Here is a 17,501-nt window from a genome sequence, read left to right as displayed (position 1 = left end):
TTTTCTGGAGTTTGCCCAGGACGTCGTTGCTGAGCCTTAAATCAAACTCAGCTGAGAAGTGTGAGCGTTTCTTACTGCCTTTCTGCTCGGCACCAGCCTGTCTCCATTGCAGGTTTCGTAATTCTGTGCTCCTAAAATAAAACGCTGTGGATTCGGTAACGCTGTGGAGGGATGGGGAGGGCTTGGCATCTGGTGCAGAGAAGCGCTGCATGGGGGAGCAGGTCAGCATGCTGTAGGTGAGCGTGAGCTTATCAGCCCTTCAGCAGAGAGCTGCTAGCAGCTGGCTGTGCTGCGGTAATAACAACAGAAAGAAGGAGCAGCGGAGTTGAGAGGTGTGCGTTGCATTTTCTCCCCGCAGAGAGCTTGTCTGAGTTTTCCCCTTGAAACCTTGGATGCAGCAGAGAATTGTCCGTGCCGTGCCCTGCCCTCTCCTGGATGCTCGCAGAGAAATGGGGCTGCAGGGTGCCTGCCTGGCTCTCTCAGTGGGACTGTTTCTAAAAATGTTGCTGGGGTCAGGGTGGGCGCGCAGCAGCTGCGTGGATGAGCCCGGTTCGTTTCCATAGCCAGCTCTGTGGGAGCAGCCCTCGAGGGACCTGGTGGTGTGGGACACTGCTAACAACCAGCATATCCCCTAAATATCTGAAAGGCAAGAAGGGTGCACAGCAGGGTGTGAATTTCAGCTTCGTGCATTGTGGAGACCGGAAAGAGGAATTTCAGCATAGTGAGGTCAGTGGGAGTCTTGCTCGATATTTCTTCAGGCCAGGATTTAGCCCGGATTTATGTAACTACAGGAGTTCCTAAAGTAGGACCACTCTTCTATGGGGGTGAGGGGAAATAGGTTCAGAAAAGCCAATGTCCAGATGTGTGCGAGCATCCCCCTGCAGCGTGGAGGTCGTGGCTGTGCTGCTGGTGCACCTGCCTCCGTCCCACAGCCCCAGGAGCATCCAAACCAGTGCTTTCTGGGGCAGCTGGCAGAGGGATGAGTCCTACATCAAAAATTCTCCTTTCCCTGCGTAAAGCAATAGCCCTGACTGTAAATGTGTCGAGCGCTCAATAATAGATGATCGGGAGCCGTTAGCACTGCAGCAGATGTGCTCGCAGCCATTTGGATTTCTCTTCAAAGCAAACAAAGAGGAACACGATGTGAGTGTGAGGATGGGTTTCCCTGATTTATGGTCGTGTGGCAGCGGTGCCTACATGGGGGGAATGCTTCAGCGCAGGATGCCCTGGAGAGAGGATCCTAAACCCGTTTGAAGTCAGTGATGAGCTTCTCTGCTGGCTTCAGCAAAGCTCTGGTCAGCAATTAAGTTCCTCTAATCCTTGCTTGGATTGATCTGTGGGAGCAGCCGCCCACGCTGAGGTTTTATTTGCTGGTATGGGAGATAGAAAATCCATCCAAAACTGTTCAGGGCTTGGAATGAATTTTGGCTTTTCCCGTGGCATGAGGGAAGCCCAGGCCTTCAGGTGCTTCCTGGGGCCCTGCAGTCATTAGGAGCCAAAGCCTCAGCAGCACATAGCTCAGCACAGCCCCTCCGTGGTGCACACTGAGGGAAGGAGCCCATCTCCAGCAGCACTCTGTGGGGCTCTGGGCATTTGAAGTTCCGTGCTTTCTGCAGGCTGTGGTGGGCAGTCCTCGTGCCTCAGCTTCCCTCTCGCTGGTGCATCCTCCTGTGCAGCTTTTGTTGCTCAGTGACTGCAGGGAGGACTTGCTGGGGTGTCTGTGTCCTGCCCCAGTCTCTGGTTTGGGAGAGATTTTGCTCTCAAACTTCGACTTGCAGCCATGTAATGCTGCTGTTGTAGGGATGCTGCCATGACAGCACTGCGTGCCTGTCCTTAAATGTCTTCTCTCCTGGCTTCCCTCTGGATCAGACCTCAGATGCATTCAGCACTGGTAAAAGGGATGAGCATCGCACTGCCAGCCCCTCAGCTTTCATCTGCCTTTCTGTAAGGCTGGATTCACTAGATCAAAACGTGAGGGTTATTTACCTGTAACTGGCTTTCCTCTGAGCAGCCGGCAGCTCCCAGGTGGCCGCACAGGGATGCCACTCAAGGAGGAAGCATTTGATTTCCAAGTAAAATTAGATTCCACGTTCAATTCTCGGTAACACAAGCACAAGACTTCCAGTAAAGACGTGTTCTGTAGCAGAGGGTTTTAACCTCTTGTGGCAGATACAATCTAATTGCTCTGCAGCAGCTAACTATTGCCTTATCTTCAATATGTAAACGCTGGCTCCATAATTAAGTTACCAGGGAAGTTGTGCCGTATCAATGGTCAGTTACAAAGTAAGCTGATAAAAGGGAGGATGCAGCTGTATTCTCTACAGTGCAAACCAAACCTGCTGCGTCTGCAGGGGTCAGGTAAAGGCTTGGGGATTTTATGCCCCGTGATGTTCTCCCTGTGCTCGTTCCTCCCTAGCGTTTTCAGGGAGGGGAGCACATGCTGGGAGAGCACCTTTCCCAGGAATCACTCTTTCCAGTGGAAGTTTTTCCTCTGGTGAGTATCCTCTACACCTCCATACCCGCCTGCAGTCATCCCGAGGTTGGCACCCTGCTGCCTGGCTGTGTTCACCCAGGCAAGGTGCGACGCGATCCCATCCAAGAGACCTTCAGGGAGCATTAAGGACTGTGTTAATGTCTTTGTCACCTGAGAGCTACTCCGTGGGCAACGATAGCATGTGATTAAGGAAACCGGTTAAAAACAGCTTAGGAAGCTGGATTAGGTTCATAATCTCTTATTATGGTTCCCTTTAGCTGACAGCTCAGTGAAAGAAGGGGGTCTGGATTACACCGGGAAACATCGGAATTGACAGGAGTGTTTTCTGACTGTTAGGCTTAGTGGTGTCATGAATGATTTTAATCAGATTTAAATGGTGGCAAACATCACAAGCTTAATGGATTTCAGCTTTATTATTGGGGCTTTGCTTAGAAGCAATTTGGATTTTCAACCGTGTGCCAGCAGTGCAAGTGTATTCACGGTGACATTAAAAGGGGCTGGAAAGCCAGGGACTGACCTTGCTTTTAAATACCACCTGCCCATGTATGGGGACAGACTTTGTCTTTGTTCCATCAAACTCAGGACCTGGATGCACTGTTAAGCTCAGCCCCATGGGTTTTTCTGCAGAGGCAATGTATTTGGCACTGTTTCATGTACTGATCCCCAGCTTATGGGTAACTGAACAAGCAACTTTTTCCATTCCCAAGGCTTTGCTGCTCAAGATGAAGCAAGACTACAGTGTATGTTTGCAGTGATGTGCAGGGTTTGTTTTCTGTGCTTGGCTTCAATCTCAGAGTTGTCCCTGGCATGATGTACAACATTCTCTATCCCTTATTTTAGGGGGAGTGGGTTTCTCTCTCTGACCATCCCATTGTAAGGCTTTGTCTTGGCTGTGCTGTGCTGCACAGAGAGCCAGGAAGATCTTGTGAGGTTTGGCCAGAGGCAAAGCAGTTAGTGAGGGCAGTGCCATCTGTATTTCTGCATAGCTTCAGTAGTGGCTCCCCACCTGGTTTCTCTGCTCATCTTGTTTACACTGTGGGAGAAGTCACCTTTCAAGAGCTCAGCATTGAAGAGGGTTCTGTAAAAACATATTTGACTTTGCTGGGAGGATTGGTAATGGGAGGCAGCCATGTACGTTGGGCACTTGTGGATTGACTCTGTCTAAAGCTGTCAGGGGCAGGAATCATCCACCGAGGTCTTCTCAGCTGGTTGGTGCTCCCAGTCTTCAGGAAGGAGAAGGAGGCAAAAGGGAACGTTGGTATTTTTCAGGTTCCCCTGAGCAGTAGCACGTGGCATCGCTCCCTTTGTCACTGTCCTTGCTCTTTGTGTGCCACCTAAAACCACCGACCTCTGGTTTCAGGAACCCCCAGCACAGAGTTGGACATTAATAATGATGTTTTTCCCTATCAGGCCAACGAGAGGTCTGTAAGTGTTATCTCAATCATCTCCTAAATCCCAGCGTTGTGTGTGATGTAGCCATTCAAGCGCTAATTGCCTTTGATTAAGTCAATCACTTGCAGAGTGAGTGGGTTAATTGGGTATTGTGGAAGCAATCAATCTAATCAGCTGCTTGCGTCCATAGCGAGGCACTACAATGCAGCAGGACAATAATTGTTTTATGAGCTCCTGGATGGCAGCAGAGGCAGACTGGATGGCAACAAGAAACCTTTCTCTGCAAAATGGCCTTTAGGAAAGGTAATTTGCATGCTAAGTGCTCATTAGGAAAGGCCTGATTGATTAAGAGCTGGGAAATTCTCCCCTCTAAAATATGTGTGCGTGAGGAAATGGTCGGGGTCTGCACATGGCAGGTCCTGGGTGTTTGCCTGGCTGTGTGTGATGGGGTGGGGATGTGTTGTCTTGGGGTGGGTTGAAGAGGTGCCTTGAGGGTGGGATGGAGAGGGATTGCTGCCAATACTGCAAAATGGAAGGGTCCCCGTTGGCATGACATGAGATGTGGCAGGCACTCATCCCGACGTAGGGCACACCAAGAGCTTACCTCCCAGTGCCCTTCCTGGGGCAAAGCTGTCTGCTTTGCAGGGTCACTCAGCACATGCCCGTTCACCCTTTGCTGAGGCTTCTGCTTCCAGAGTGCAAGGAAATGCTACTGCTTAAAGCAGGTAAACCAAACAGTTCACACTGTTGCAGCCAAACAAGAGGTTTACAATTCTTTCTGCAGTGTTATTTGAAATCTATTCCGTTGGGAAACTGTGAAACGTGGCACCTTCTCTGTCCAGCTCTCTGATTTTGGACAAAACTCTTTGTTTCTGAAGAAATATCCTTCAGACTCTTTGTGCTAAAAGGAGGTTGTGACATCAGTGTCAGGGATTCTCCACTCAGCTGCTCCAAATAATTATGCCGTTCCTTAACCTCGCAGAACAGACTGGCACATCATCTCCAGTGAGTCCCTATCTCCCGCTCTGGTTTAATTAACATCATACGATGTTAATATAGCAGATGACTCTGCTTCTGACATGCAGAAGTGGTGATGCGTACCCTGTAATTTTAGCAGCAAAGTGATGTGATGTAGTTGTGTTTAAATCTTCTTCATCTACAAAGCTCTGAACTGGGGGCAGAGCGCTTTGTCTGACTGCTAAGAGGAAAGAGAACCTATTTCTGTAGGTGGAGGTGCCCTGCTCGAACTCGAGGAAAGTTGCTCTTGGATGACACACACGAGTAAATGTTTTCCTCTCCTTCATGCCTTCCATGCGCTGTCTTGCAGTGAGATCAGAAGAGAAAGACAGCACAGTAATGTTTGTTCCTTGGTGTAGTGCTGGCTTTATTACTGTGCTAGGCTTTGGGTGCGTGAGTGTTTCTCCTAAAAGCCTTGCACCAGACCCACTTGTACTGCTGACCTTGGAACATCATGGGAACAAACGGTTCTGGTGCCTCTGCTCCCAGCTGAAATAGCAAATAAAGCACCAAGAAAACTGGAGAGCAGGTAGGGTTTAATTCCAAGTTGAGAATGCCTTATGTGGGATGAGAGAAAGCAAAGTCCAAGCATGTGTTCTTCTCTCCAGCCAGTGGATCTGATCACCTTCTCTCAGGGTGGTTTCTTGTTTTCTGAGAACAAAGGCTGAAACGGAAAGAGTAGTTCTGGGTACTTCCTATAATCCACATGCACCAAGGGACCAAAAACCCCATCAATAACTAGGCACCATAAAGGGCCTTCTGACGTGGGGAAGTGGTGATATTCCTCTTCTTAAAAATAGGGAACTTGAATGAATTGCCGGAGGAAGTCGGGTGGGAAGATGCTATCTATGCGAGACTGTCTTGGTAGCAAATCCTCTTGTTTGGTTCCTCTGTGGCACAGTGAGAAAGCTGGGTTAGGCCCGAGCACCTGAAGGGTCTGGCTGTGTTTGGGTGCCTGGTCTGCAGGAGGCACAAGGCCATCTTGGTTTTGGGCAAGCGGCGCAGTGATCTCATTTTCCTTCCCCCCAAGGAGCTTAAGCTGCGGTGATGAAGGGAGTGTAGAAGTGGTGGTTCCTCATTTTACCTTGGAAATGATGCAGTGGGTCAAAAATGCCCGTTGCAGCGGTGTGATTTCTGGTTATGTGTGTGCCGTTTGTCGGCCAACTTTGTCGCAACTACCTGGTGGCGTTTTTACAAGTCAGGTCTGTGCCAGAACTGTCCAATGCCAAGCAGCCCAAGCACAAGAATGTTATTTCTAAAGGGTGCTGCCAAGTGGCCCTTTGGCAGTCATGGCTGTGTGCTGGTGGCCAAGCACAGTGCCTGCAGGCGGCTGCATCCTTTGTTCTGTGCCTGGGGGAGGATGCCGATGCACTGGTGATGGAGTCCTGCGTGCCCTGAAGCTGGGCTGGTGGCCATTCTGCTTCTGCATCAGGAGAGCAACCCTGCCAAAGGTCTGAGTTGGGTTGGGTTGCTCTGAACTGGAAGCTGTTGCTAAGGCAGGGCAGCCCACGGAGGTGAGGAGAGGCTCCGATACGTGCGGAGGGAGACGTGCATCTCCAGCATCCTGCAGTTCTGCTTCTCAACACCTTCCCTTGCTGTTTGCGCTGTCTTTTAGATCAGGATGTTGAGGACACGTCTTGCTGACGCACTGATGGCCTGGGGAAGCTGGATGAGTTCACGTTCAGTTCACGTCCAGTTCATTGTGTTTTGCATTTATCAGCATTGACAGGGGTGCAGGCAGCAAGTTCGGGCAGAGCGCAGGAGCTGCACCTGAGGACACAGCCCTGGAGGAAGAAAGACAGAAAGAAAAGAAGGAAGCAAAGGATCTAGGAAAATCTGTGCCGAAGTACAGCAAAATTAGCAGCTGGCTTTGTCAGAGCAGCCAGGAGCTCTTTTGCAGAGGCGATGGTTCTGGAAAGAGCCAGCATTCTTTTTTTTTTTTTAATTTCTCTGAAGGAGAACAGAGTGGAATTCAGATGCTGTGTTTTGGCTCAAAGGGCTGGAAAAAAAGAGATCATAACGATGAAAGTGTCCATACATAAGAGGGCATGGAAGCCTACGTTTCCAGCCTGGCTTTGACGCTGGCTCACAGTGTTGCCCTGGGCAGCTCTCCGACCCTCTGCGCTTTCACTTTCTCATATAAAACCACTGGGGTGCCACTCTGACAGGGGTACGCTCTCAGTGGACATCATACATTTATAGCTCTTGGAGATCCTCCTTGGTGAAACGCAGTGGGTTTTATTCCTCACCCCTTTAGTGTGAAGAGAAATCACAATGAATGCATTGTGGAGAAGAGAAGGTTAAACAGGGAATGCCTGCAGCATCCTTACGCCCTGTGCCGTTCGGATACTTGTAGCAAAGCGCTCTGCATGAATGAACGAAGGCATCCTGCAGCCGGGACTTGTGCAAGGGAGCTGCTGTCAGGTTGTGCAGCTGAGAGCTGAGCTCTGTGCCCAGCACACTCTGCTGAGCTGAGCTAACTCAGGTGGCTGTTTTTCAACAAAGAGGTTCCTACCTTCAGGGCCTCCGCAGCATCTCTGCCTCGTGTTAAGCAAATTTTGCATTTTATAACTATATCAGCTGGGCAGAACCTGCTGCCTGTCTGCCTGCTGTCAGCCCCGCGTCGTGGGGCCCTTATCCCTGCTCAGCTCTGTCGGCTTCAGCCACTATCAAGCACGCAGTGGTTCTGCTGATACAGCCTGTCAGGTGGTGGTATTCCCCGCACCGGGGGAATTAATTTGTGCCACGGCGGTGATAAGAGCAGGTCAGCCAGTGCTGCTGCCATGGGCTGGATTCGCTGCTTCCCCTTGCTCAGACTGAGGATGATTCTGCTTGCTGCATGCGTTTCTTCCTCACGCTTTGAGTGCCTTCCCAGGGGTTGGTCATATTTTGTTGATAGGAAACATGCACAGCAAGCTTGCAGCTGGTGTTGGGGTAGGATGGAATGGATTGGCTGAATTCGTTGCTACTCGTGGCTCTGGGGAGGTCTCTCCCAAGCCTGGGGGATGGTTGGGTGGACAGGGTAAGAGCTCTGCCCGTGTAATGTCCCTGATGTGTCTGGTTTCAGTGCTCGGGCTCCTGGGCTGGTGTCTGTGCAGTGCTGCAAGTGTGTGTCAGTGCCCCGAGCATCCGGAGCGCGTGTTCTGCACTGCAGGGCCCAGAGGGGAAGGACTGGGCAGGCAGCAGCATGGCTTCATGCTTTAAAAGAAAGCCCTGCTGCAACACAGGACCCGTATTAAATCAAGAACCAAGCAAAGGACTGCTGACAGCTTTAAATATTTCCACTGCTTACATCTGCACCAAGCGATGAGCGCCGCGTGCCAGCAGCCTGGTGTGCAGCCCGGCTTGGTGAGGCTCTCTGCAGTCAGCATGCAGCGTTCGCAGCAGTGCGGGGTTCGCCATGGCGCTTATTGATGCCAGATGTTGGCAGCTTTGCCTCGCATTCAGCAGAGGTCTCTGAGGATCTGGAGAAAGCATTTGGCGTCGGATTGCGTAAGTCCAGGCAGAAGAAAGTGGTGTTTTGATTTTGACTGCCAGCAGAGGCACGGTAGCCAGGCAGGCACTTGCTCTTCGCTTGGCTTTGTTAGCTGTTGTCTGCGTCACTCTTACCTTTGTCTGCCTTCATTGCTGAATGCGCTGTTGTGTGTGTGGTGCACGCGTGTTTGTGCATTTTTTTATTTTTTTATGGCGTGGAATCATACGGTTTGTACCGTAGAGTGAGAGCTGAGGGGTTGGCTGGGGGATTTCAGTGCATCTTCTAACCTGCTTTAAAAACAAGCCCCGTATTACTGCGTGTTGTATGGACAGCTGTCTGAAGAGCAGGTTGGATGAGGGTTCATGGAGCGCGGGTGCCTGCTGAGTCCATCTCATGTCCACGTGTTAAAAACAAACCAGAAAATACTTGTGAGTACAGCTTGAAAATCCTACCTCCTGAGAGCCCGAGCCAAAAACCTGAAAGGATGGGAACCACGGGAGAGGGAGCACCTTTTCCATGGGAATTGTGTAGAATTCTGCCTCAGGGAAATGGCAATGGGACTGCTCTGCTGGTGCTCACGGGGCTCTGTGGGACGGCTCTCGGGGCTCCTTTCCTTTTCCTCACCCTTTCCCTTTTTTTTCAACGCTCTGCACTGCAGGGTACCGAGAAGGGTTCCTGTGGAAGCGGGGACGTGACAACGGGCAGTTCCTCAGCCGAAAGTTTGTGCTGTCGGAGAGGGAAGGAGCGCTGAAGTACTTCAACAAAAACGACGTGAGTTCCTGGGGCTGCTGTGGGGATGGGAAGTCGCGCTATGAGAGCGTTGCTTGGTGAGCAAGGCGTTCGTGGGCCGTCGTTTTGTTTGTAGGGCTCCAGAGCTTCCCTAGGCGCTGAGTCCCCGCTGGGCGGAGCGCAGGCCCAGCTGGCCGCCTCGCTGTGCAGGGCGCGCTCTTGGTCCCACACCACGGCCACGGCGAGATGCTGACTGCCCGCTGTGCTGCCCTCGGCCCTCCTCACACCGCCACTGATGAGTGTTTCTCAGCTCTGGCCCTGGGTGACCCAGCTGGTGTGGGTTTTGTACCCGTGGGCAGCTTGTGGCGGAGGGAACGCCGCCTGTGACACCACCTCACGGTCCTCAGGATTTTCTCTTCCAGTGCCAAGCGGTGGAGCATTCATCTTTTTCCCCAGAGCGGTTTTCATGTATTGGAAGGGGGATACAGAGCTGTTACCATGAAAATTGCACTTGTGATTAATGGACAGACGTCCTACTATTCTGCACCAAATAACGGAGGGAGCCGAGGTGTTTTCTGTGACCTTTTGGTCTTCCCTGATACCTCCAGTGTCTCTTGCTCACCTTCAGAGAGTGCAATGCCTCCATCACAGCTGCAGGAGCTTCAAGCTCCAGTGAAGCCCTGGGAGCAGTTCAGGCAGGGCACCAGCAGGGCCCCTGCTGTGGTTGCGGCCGTGGTCGTGATGGATTCAGCTGCTATTAGCTCTGGTAGCTTGAGGCTACCTGCTCTTCTACCACACTACACGTGAGTCACGATGTTGCTCGTAGCACAGCATCCTTGCTGTCTTCAGACCTGACCTATCTGTCTTGCTTCTGGGCTGAAATCTTTATCTCCTTGAACTTTGCTGAGTTTTGCAGGGCATTTTGCCACGCTGGCAGAAAGCATTCGTTGGTGCCCAAGCAGAGCTCCAGATACGTTATCACCAGGCAGGTCTGTGGGCTGAGCATCGTGTTTTAGATAATGCCCTCAATTGTGATTTTTTTCTGACAGAGTAAACTGCTTTCTAGTTTAAAAGCCAATTCTCGGGTGTTTGCTCACTCAGCTGTGTTTTCCAGGCAAAAGAACCCAAAGCAATTATGAAGATTGAACATTTAAATGCAACTTTCCAGCCTGCAAAAATCGGGAACCCACACGGACTGCAGATCACTTACTTGAAGGACAATAGCACAAGGAACATCTTTGTCTATCACGAAGATGGCAAGGTGAGAGCAGGGGGGTGACAGGGGCTTGTGTGTGCTCCTGGGGGATGGTGCTGCACGCACCGGCATGGGTCACACCTGTCTCTAACCCAGGGGTGTGGGACTTTGTAATGTGAAAATGGGTGAAGAGTGCTCAGGAGCCTGGGGCAGTTGTTTGCCCAGAGAGGACGTGGCACACAGCAGCTGTTACAGTGAGAGGAGAGTCCCAGTGCTCCTGGATAGTGTCCGAGGGGTTGGCCCTGCTGAAGCCGTTGTGCTTGCAGGGCTGTGCTGCAGCAATGAGGAATGCATCGTGGCTCCATGGCCACGGGTTGAACAGAAGCCAGAGGAAGGAGCTCATTCCTGTAGAAGCTGCATCTCACCGTTGTGCCTCTGTCTGTGGTTTGCTGACAGTCTGCTCGGCAGAGGCAGAATTCTACTGTTATTTTTGGGTTGAAAAAGCTGATTTTTTTCTGCCAGATGCCCACGTGGAAGGAGTGGTTTGTGGCATGCAGGCAGTTGCTGCGAGCAGGGCTGGTCTCATGGGTTGAGTGTGGCTGCTCCTGCTGCCTTGTCAGTACTTGGGCAGGCAGCTCCGATGCCATCTGATAACAAGCACCTCGGCTGAATTTCTCTCGACTTCCTTGAAATTGCTCTGCCCCTTTTGGCTGAACGAGGATGCAAGCTCAGCACAAGTGATAACCTTCACTGGTGTAAGACACCCGAGGAAATCAAAGCCAAAAGGACAACGTGGGTCACTGTGCTGCTGCCCCGGAGCGTTGTGGGATGGAGCAGCTCCGTGCAGCTGAAGGCTTCTCAGCATGTACCCACCACCAGGTGAACCCAGAGCATGGGGTGAGCGGTCCCAGGCTGAAGGCACAGCCCACCCTTGTGTCCTTGTGCAGTGAAGGTGCCAGCCTCCATCACAGCCATGGGAGGCAGTGATGCACAACAAGGGTTGTAGTTTGAAAATACATATGGAAGGAACCCGAGATGCAGATCTCAAGTAACCAGGTCGTGCTACCAGAAGCATCCCTCTGTGTTTTCCTTTTGCATGGTGGGCACGGATGCTGTCAGGAAATTATCAGGAAATCTTGGATTACTTCATTGTGACCTAAGGGGCCTCTGGCTCATTGGCTGTGCTGAGCTCCTTGGAAATGAAGAGCAGTGTACCTGGTGTGAGTGGGAGGAGCTGAGGAGCTTGCTCTTTCAGTGTTGGAGGCTGAGAGCACTCCCACAGCTGGTTGGAGCAATGCAGCTGAAGGCTGCTTGCATTGTACTCTGTGTCCATTTAACAAAAACCAGACCCAGGTTTCTACCTGGCATCATTCTCCAGTGCTAATGAGGCCTGGTTGAGCTCCGCCTGTTTTGCTGGGAGCGAGGTTAGTTTGTTAAAGGGCGCTCAGCCTTTGGATGGGCTGAGCTGCAGGTGGGGAGCAGAGGAGAGAGGCAGGTTGGAGTTCAGCTCTCAGGCACTGGGAGCTGCTCTGCTGGCTGGAGGCAGCACGCTGGCGGGGCTCCAGGCGCACGGGGAGTGCTGAACCTGATTTCTCACCACGCTGAGCTCCTGCCCAGGGCTGAAGCTCCCTCTGCAGGACTTCTCCTGGCAGCCATCACAGGAGCAGCTCAGACCGCTGCCGCGTGCTGCTGCTGTCCCCGGTGCTACCATCGTCCTTAGCATCCTCAGAGGCGGGCTGCATCTCTGGGAAAGGCCTCTCTTTAGGGTGCAGACCAATCTCTTTGAATCTTTTCTGGACAAATAAGCTGTGCGCTCTTCTTCAACGCTCCTGAGCTATAGCAGGAGCTTTCAGAACAGGCAAAGGTGGCATGGGGGGGTCAGTGTCGGCAACGAGGAGGAGCTGACTTCAGGACCGATGAGCTGGAAGAGCAGTGAGGAGATGCACTTTCACCCAGGGTTGTTGGCCTGGTACTGCCATGGCTGTGTGAGTGGCTCAGGTCCAGGGCAGAGGCTGCACGTCCTGGCTTTGCAGACACAGGCGTGTGCTTATATAAAGAGATGCGATGTAGCAGTGGGTGATTCTGGCTCTGGAAAACAATTGTCTGAAGTCCATGAGAGATTCGTCCACTCCCTTCTGCAGGGTGGAACCTACCTCCCATCCTGGTCGGGGGGGTGCCCCCAGCAGCACACGGTGATGTCAGGTTGCCTTCCAGGTGAGGATTCCAGGTGAAGCATCGCCACTTTCACGTTACAGCTTCTTTCTCGTTGCCCCTAGCCTGTAATGGTCATCGTTAACTTCGGGAGCCAGTTGTTCTCGCTGATCCTCTTTGTGCTGCTATCTGGGGTCTGCTTAGCTGCTTAAGATAGAAAAGCAAGTGATAAGTAAGTAAAAGCTCAGACAAATAGGTCAGAGTTTTCCAGAGCATTGTCTGTGAGTGTCCTGGTACGCTGTCTCCCCTCTCAGCGTGAAGTAGGTTAAGCAGCCGGAGCAGAACACGGAGCTGTTAGAGAGCGGCTCTTGATCCCCTGGACCATTTTTGAGCATCTCAAGTTGGACTCCTTAAAACTGAGATCTCCAAAGTAACACGTAAAAGGACCTGATTTTTTTGGTGTTTTTTTTTTTTGTTGTTGTTGTTCAGCTCAAAACGTGTATATGTAAATCCTACTGAGGGCTGACACGTGCTCTGACACGGTGCTTCCTGCGCTGCAGCAGCCTGACCTTGGAGGGCTGGAAGTGGGATGGGGTCTGGGCCGGGCTCCAGTCTGGCTCAGAGAACGCAGAACACCTCACACCCACCCATAGCTGCCGTCTCCTGCAGCTCAGTGTGCACACATGCACAGCTGTCACACCCCCTGCAAATGCCTTTCGTTTCCCAGTGAGACCTCCAGAACGGCACCAGTGCAGCACAGGCTCCGTGGTGTCACCAGAAGCAAATCAGCAGATGAGTTCAACACCCACCAAGTTAACTGCAGCTGCTTTGGAGAGGAAAATAAAAGGGGTAGAGATTTTTAACGAGGAAGGGAAGTGCCCCAGCATCTGGGCCTTGAGCGCTTGGATATCGGGCTCGTGGATGAGACGGAGGGGCTGCAGTGCAGGGATGAAGAGAAGTCTGGCCGCTCTTACAGCAGAATCTGGGAGGAAGTCGCTGTGGCCTCAGAATGTGGGAGATGTCCCTCGTGTTCCCCGTGTTCAGAGGGCTGAGGCTGGTGCTGGGGAGCAGGCTGCGGAGCTGTCAACCTGGATTTGTGTCTGTGTGCAGAGTTGGGTGCAGTGGGGGCAAAAAACAAAACAAACAAAAAAAAAACCCATGTTCACAGGATTGGGCTCTCCTCTGGGCCTGCCATCTCCACGCTGGCTCTCACCAGCTCTTTGCAGCCCAGAGGTTGCGCTGGGGCCGCCAAGCACCCTGCCCATGTTGGTGCGTGTCCTGCTGCTCCTTGTCCCAGAGCTCCCCAGCACTTTGGGCTGTGCTAATCCTGAGCGGCGGCTCCGGGATCGCCTGAAGTCTCGTTTCAAAGCCCCCGGCTGGATTTGCCTCTGCTGACCTTCCTCCTCCCACACCCGACTTCAACACGAGCAGATGGGGAGTGAGGATGAGAAGTGCAGCCAGGTCTTCTCCATGGTTTGTAGTTCTGTTTTTTGAGGGTTACCACTAAGCTGCACTCTTGTCACTGGGACAAGGTGATGGGAGAGGTGCAGTGCAGCAGGGTGGCATTGCTTTGTTGTGTGCAGGCCGTGTGACTCACTGCTTTTTGTTCCTGTCATTAGGAAATAGTGGATTGGTTCAATGCCATTCGCGCAGCGCGTTTTCATTACTTACAAGTGGCATTCCCTGGAGCCAGCGATGCTGATGTAAGTTTTCCAGCCTGTTTTTTTTTACCTTCTCTTTAGCATCTTGTTATCAAGCAGGAAAGCTCTGGGGAGTGTTCATCCTTCAGTGTGTGCTGTGCAATTACGGTGCCAAAATTATCGCGGTGCGGGGGACTTTGGGCCACTTTCAGGTTAAGAGTTAAATGGGCCAAATACTAAAAACCAAAGGGAGCACCTCATCACCTCACTGCGGGATGTGTGGTTGGCTCACCTGCACAGAACTGCCCAACGCCTGGCTGGGATCTGGTGGCACAGGGGTTGGTGGGCTCAGCAGGTGTCCCCAGCTGCCTCCAGCTGATGCTGTGCTCTCGTTTCTCTCCTGCATGGTTGCTCCAGCTGGTGCCAAAGCTCTCTAGAAACTACCTGAAGGAGGGGTACATGGAGAAAACAGGGCCCAAGGTAGGCTGTAAATGTTTCTGCAACACGCCCAGAACCAAGGCTTGCTCTGTAGGGGGTGGTGAAGGGTCTGCTGGTGAGACAGACTTGTCCTCTCTGCAGAGGTGAAGCTTTAACGTTATGAGCACATTAATACACATTTTCCACCTGTAGTTTGGGTTTGGAAGCAAAGGTTAAAAAGTCCAGAAACATCTCACAGGCCAACCCAGCCTGTTTCCCTGCTTGTTGGCCATTGCTACAGGCCCACCTGGTGCAGCTGGCCCCAGCTGCCTTTCCCAGACACCCCTTGCCCAGCAGGGTCCTCCAAGCTGCCCAAAACTGCCCCTGTGCCCTGATACTGCCGGGTTGCGCTTGGTGAGCAATGCACTTCGTACTTTTTGGTGTGTAATCCAGCACTTTCTGACTCTGCAGCAAACAGAGGGATTCAAGAAGCGATGGTTCACCATGGATGACCGAAGGCTCATGTATTTCAAAGATCCCCTGGTAAGACAAAGGTGCCTGGGCTGTCTACGGGGTACGGTCTGCAGTAAAGCCTAGGCTGGTGATCACCAGAGTGCACTGGGATTCAGTATCACTGGGGCTGGGCTGCTGCTGGTCAGGGCTCCACAGGGCTGTGGTGCTTTTGGTCTCGGCTGCTGCACACTGTGCTCCTGGCTGCTGTCTTCTAGGATGCCTTTGCAAGAGGGGAAGTGTTCATTGGGAGCAAGGAGAACAGCTACAAAGTCCTGGAAGGGCTCCCACCATCCACGCAGGGAAATCACTGGCAGCACGGCATCACCATCGTCACTCCGGACAGGAAATTCCTCTTTGCCTGCGAGACGGAGGACGACCAGCTGGAGTGGATTACCACCTTCCAGAAAGTTATCAGCAGGCCCATGCTGCCTCAGGAATACGCAGGTGTGTGCTCACCAGGTCTGGGGAACAGCCTCGGCCTGTGCATCTCCCATTGGTTGGAGTAGGGGATGGATGGACGGGGTGAGGGATGGGAGGACTGCAGCCGCTCCGTTGTGTGTGGTGTGAGTGGGGCAGCCCTTCCCTGCAAGGCTGGTGCTTGGTGGAGGGGCGGTGTTGTTGTAGGACCATAGAATGGTTGGGTTGGAAGGGACCTCGGACCCCTTTCAGTCACCCGGCTCTGGGGACCATCAGACCCACAGAGCGCCAGCAGGGCGGTGCCAGGGCCGGGCTGTCCCTGCCAGGGTTGTTCCCGTGGCTTTAACTTTGCTTTTCTGTTCTTTTGTTTCAGTGGAAGCCCATTTCAAACATAAACCTTAGATGGGACTGGCTGGGCAGACCTGAGGAATGAGCTTCTGTTTACAACACAACATGGTTTTATTTGAAATGTTAAAAAATAATAATAATAATAACAATAATAATGATAATACTTCCCTTTCCCCTCATCATTCACTTGATCATGTCGGAGGCCAAGAAAGGCAGCAGCGAAACACGGGAGAAGATGCTGATCCAACCCAGAACTCACGTCCGCGGCTCCCCCTGCTCCTGGTGCCCACATGTCTCTGCAGGTGGGGCACTGTGCTGCTGGAGGGGTCCCCCCCCGCGTGGTGAAGAGTCTCGGGGACACATCTCCTGGGGACGGGGCACTCCCTGGACAACGTGGTCTGTGGTGCGAAACCCTAACGGGTTCCTTGTGGAAAGTGACGGCTGTTCCGGGGGATGGGAGGCTGCGCCCTGCCCACAACACTGCAGCAGCTGGCTGCTGGGGTTGGTGCTAAGCTGCTTTTCCTCCTCCACGGCTCCTTGCTGCCTCAGCTCACAGGGATCTAGACCGATCTAGGCCGAAGCCTCCTGAGCTCTGGCAACAGAGCTCCCCTGGCCCAGCCCCGCCGGGCTCAACCCATGGCCCTGCTGCTCCGGGGACCCTGCCCTGCTCCCTGCCACATGTTTCCAGGGGAGAGCGAGCCCCTGAGATGCCGACACCTAAAAACTAGAAGAGAGAAATGATTGTCTTTAAATGTAGGAAGCTGCAGCTGAACTGGTGGGGGAGTTTGGAGATGACTGAAACGTGTGTCCTCACCCGCGTCCTCCACAGTCCCTAAAACTGAAAGGAGAAGCAGCACCAGAGCTCAGAGCAGCTTACAACAGCTCCTGGGAGGAAGCTCGTCCCCGTGTTACTTCCCAGGGACAGTGCTTCCTGGGCTGTGCCATTGCCTGCTTCTCCCTTCCCAACAGGGGCTGGGGAGCGGTGCTGATCCCGGCTGAGCCCTCTGTCCTCGGGGCACCCGCTCTCGTGGTGGCATGCAGGTGGATGGAGCCGTGCTGGGGCTGCTGGTGCCTGCGGGCTGTCTCGTGATGCGTCCGTGTTGCCAAATGGCCGATCCTCCCGATGTCATAGAGGTAAATGATAAATAAATGACTGCAGTGTGGGTGAGCATCACTCCTCCCCGGTGGTTGCAATGCTGTCTCTAGGCTGATTCCGAACAGGGTGTAGAAATTCAGATATCTGTGTCGTTGGCCTCGTTAGCTGCTTACCAAAGTGCACGGCCCGGGAGCGCCCGCTGAGGGGGCACCGGGGGCCAGGGCTGAGCGGCAGGCTGGGCTGTGCCCACCTGTGTGCCTGCTGCCTATGGCACGGCCCTCTGCAAACCGGTTGGTGCACTTTGTTTTCCAATAATTCTCTTTTTTTTTTTTTTTTTTTAAATTTTTTTATTTTGTATTTCTTTTTCGGCAAAGAATACAAAAGCTGCTTGCAGTGACATTTCAGCGATGTGTCAAGCACTGTAGCTGCCGGGGGGGGGTGTGAGGGGTGGGGGCCGGGGCTCAGTCCTTCCCGTCGGTGTTTGTAACCGAACCCCTCTCGTGGGCTGTGTCCGTGTGTAATGTCACTGGTAAGATCTGTGGTACTACATGTCATTCGCACCAATAAACGCTGATGTCGGACGGGTGCTGCTGTTGTGCTGGCCTGGGGGGGGGGAG

The 17,501-nt window shown here is 52.8% G+C and overlaps 1 protein-coding gene across 2 annotated transcripts in view; it reads left to right on the top strand.

The window, feature by feature from the left end:
* Positions 1–16,962, top strand: part of ADAP1 (ArfGAP with dual PH domains 1) — a 42,133-nt gene extending 25,171 nt beyond the window's left edge. For both annotated transcript variants that reach the window (XM_021411117.1, XM_021411116.1), the window contains exons 5-11: positions 9,037–9,149; positions 10,222–10,368; positions 14,073–14,156; positions 14,511–14,573; positions 14,982–15,053; positions 15,239–15,467; positions 15,814–16,962. In XM_021411117.1, the coding sequence (XP_021266792.1) occupies positions 9,037–9,149; positions 10,222–10,368; positions 14,073–14,156; positions 14,511–14,573; positions 14,982–15,053; positions 15,239–15,467; positions 15,814–15,842 (737 nt within the window). In that variant the 3' untranslated portion in view covers positions 15,843–16,962. The remainder of the gene's footprint in view (positions 1–9,036; positions 9,150–10,221; positions 10,369–14,072; positions 14,157–14,510; positions 14,574–14,981; positions 15,054–15,238; positions 15,468–15,813) is intronic.

Source organism: Numida meleagris, chromosome 13 (genome assembly GCF_002078875.1).
Source record: "Numida meleagris isolate 19003 breed g44 Domestic line chromosome 13, NumMel1.0, whole genome shotgun sequence".
Classification (NCBI taxonomy): Eukaryota; Metazoa; Chordata; class Aves; order Galliformes; family Numididae; genus Numida; species Numida meleagris.
Note: the sequence above shows the minus strand (reverse complement) of the source record. Positions and strands in the feature narration are given on the sequence as shown.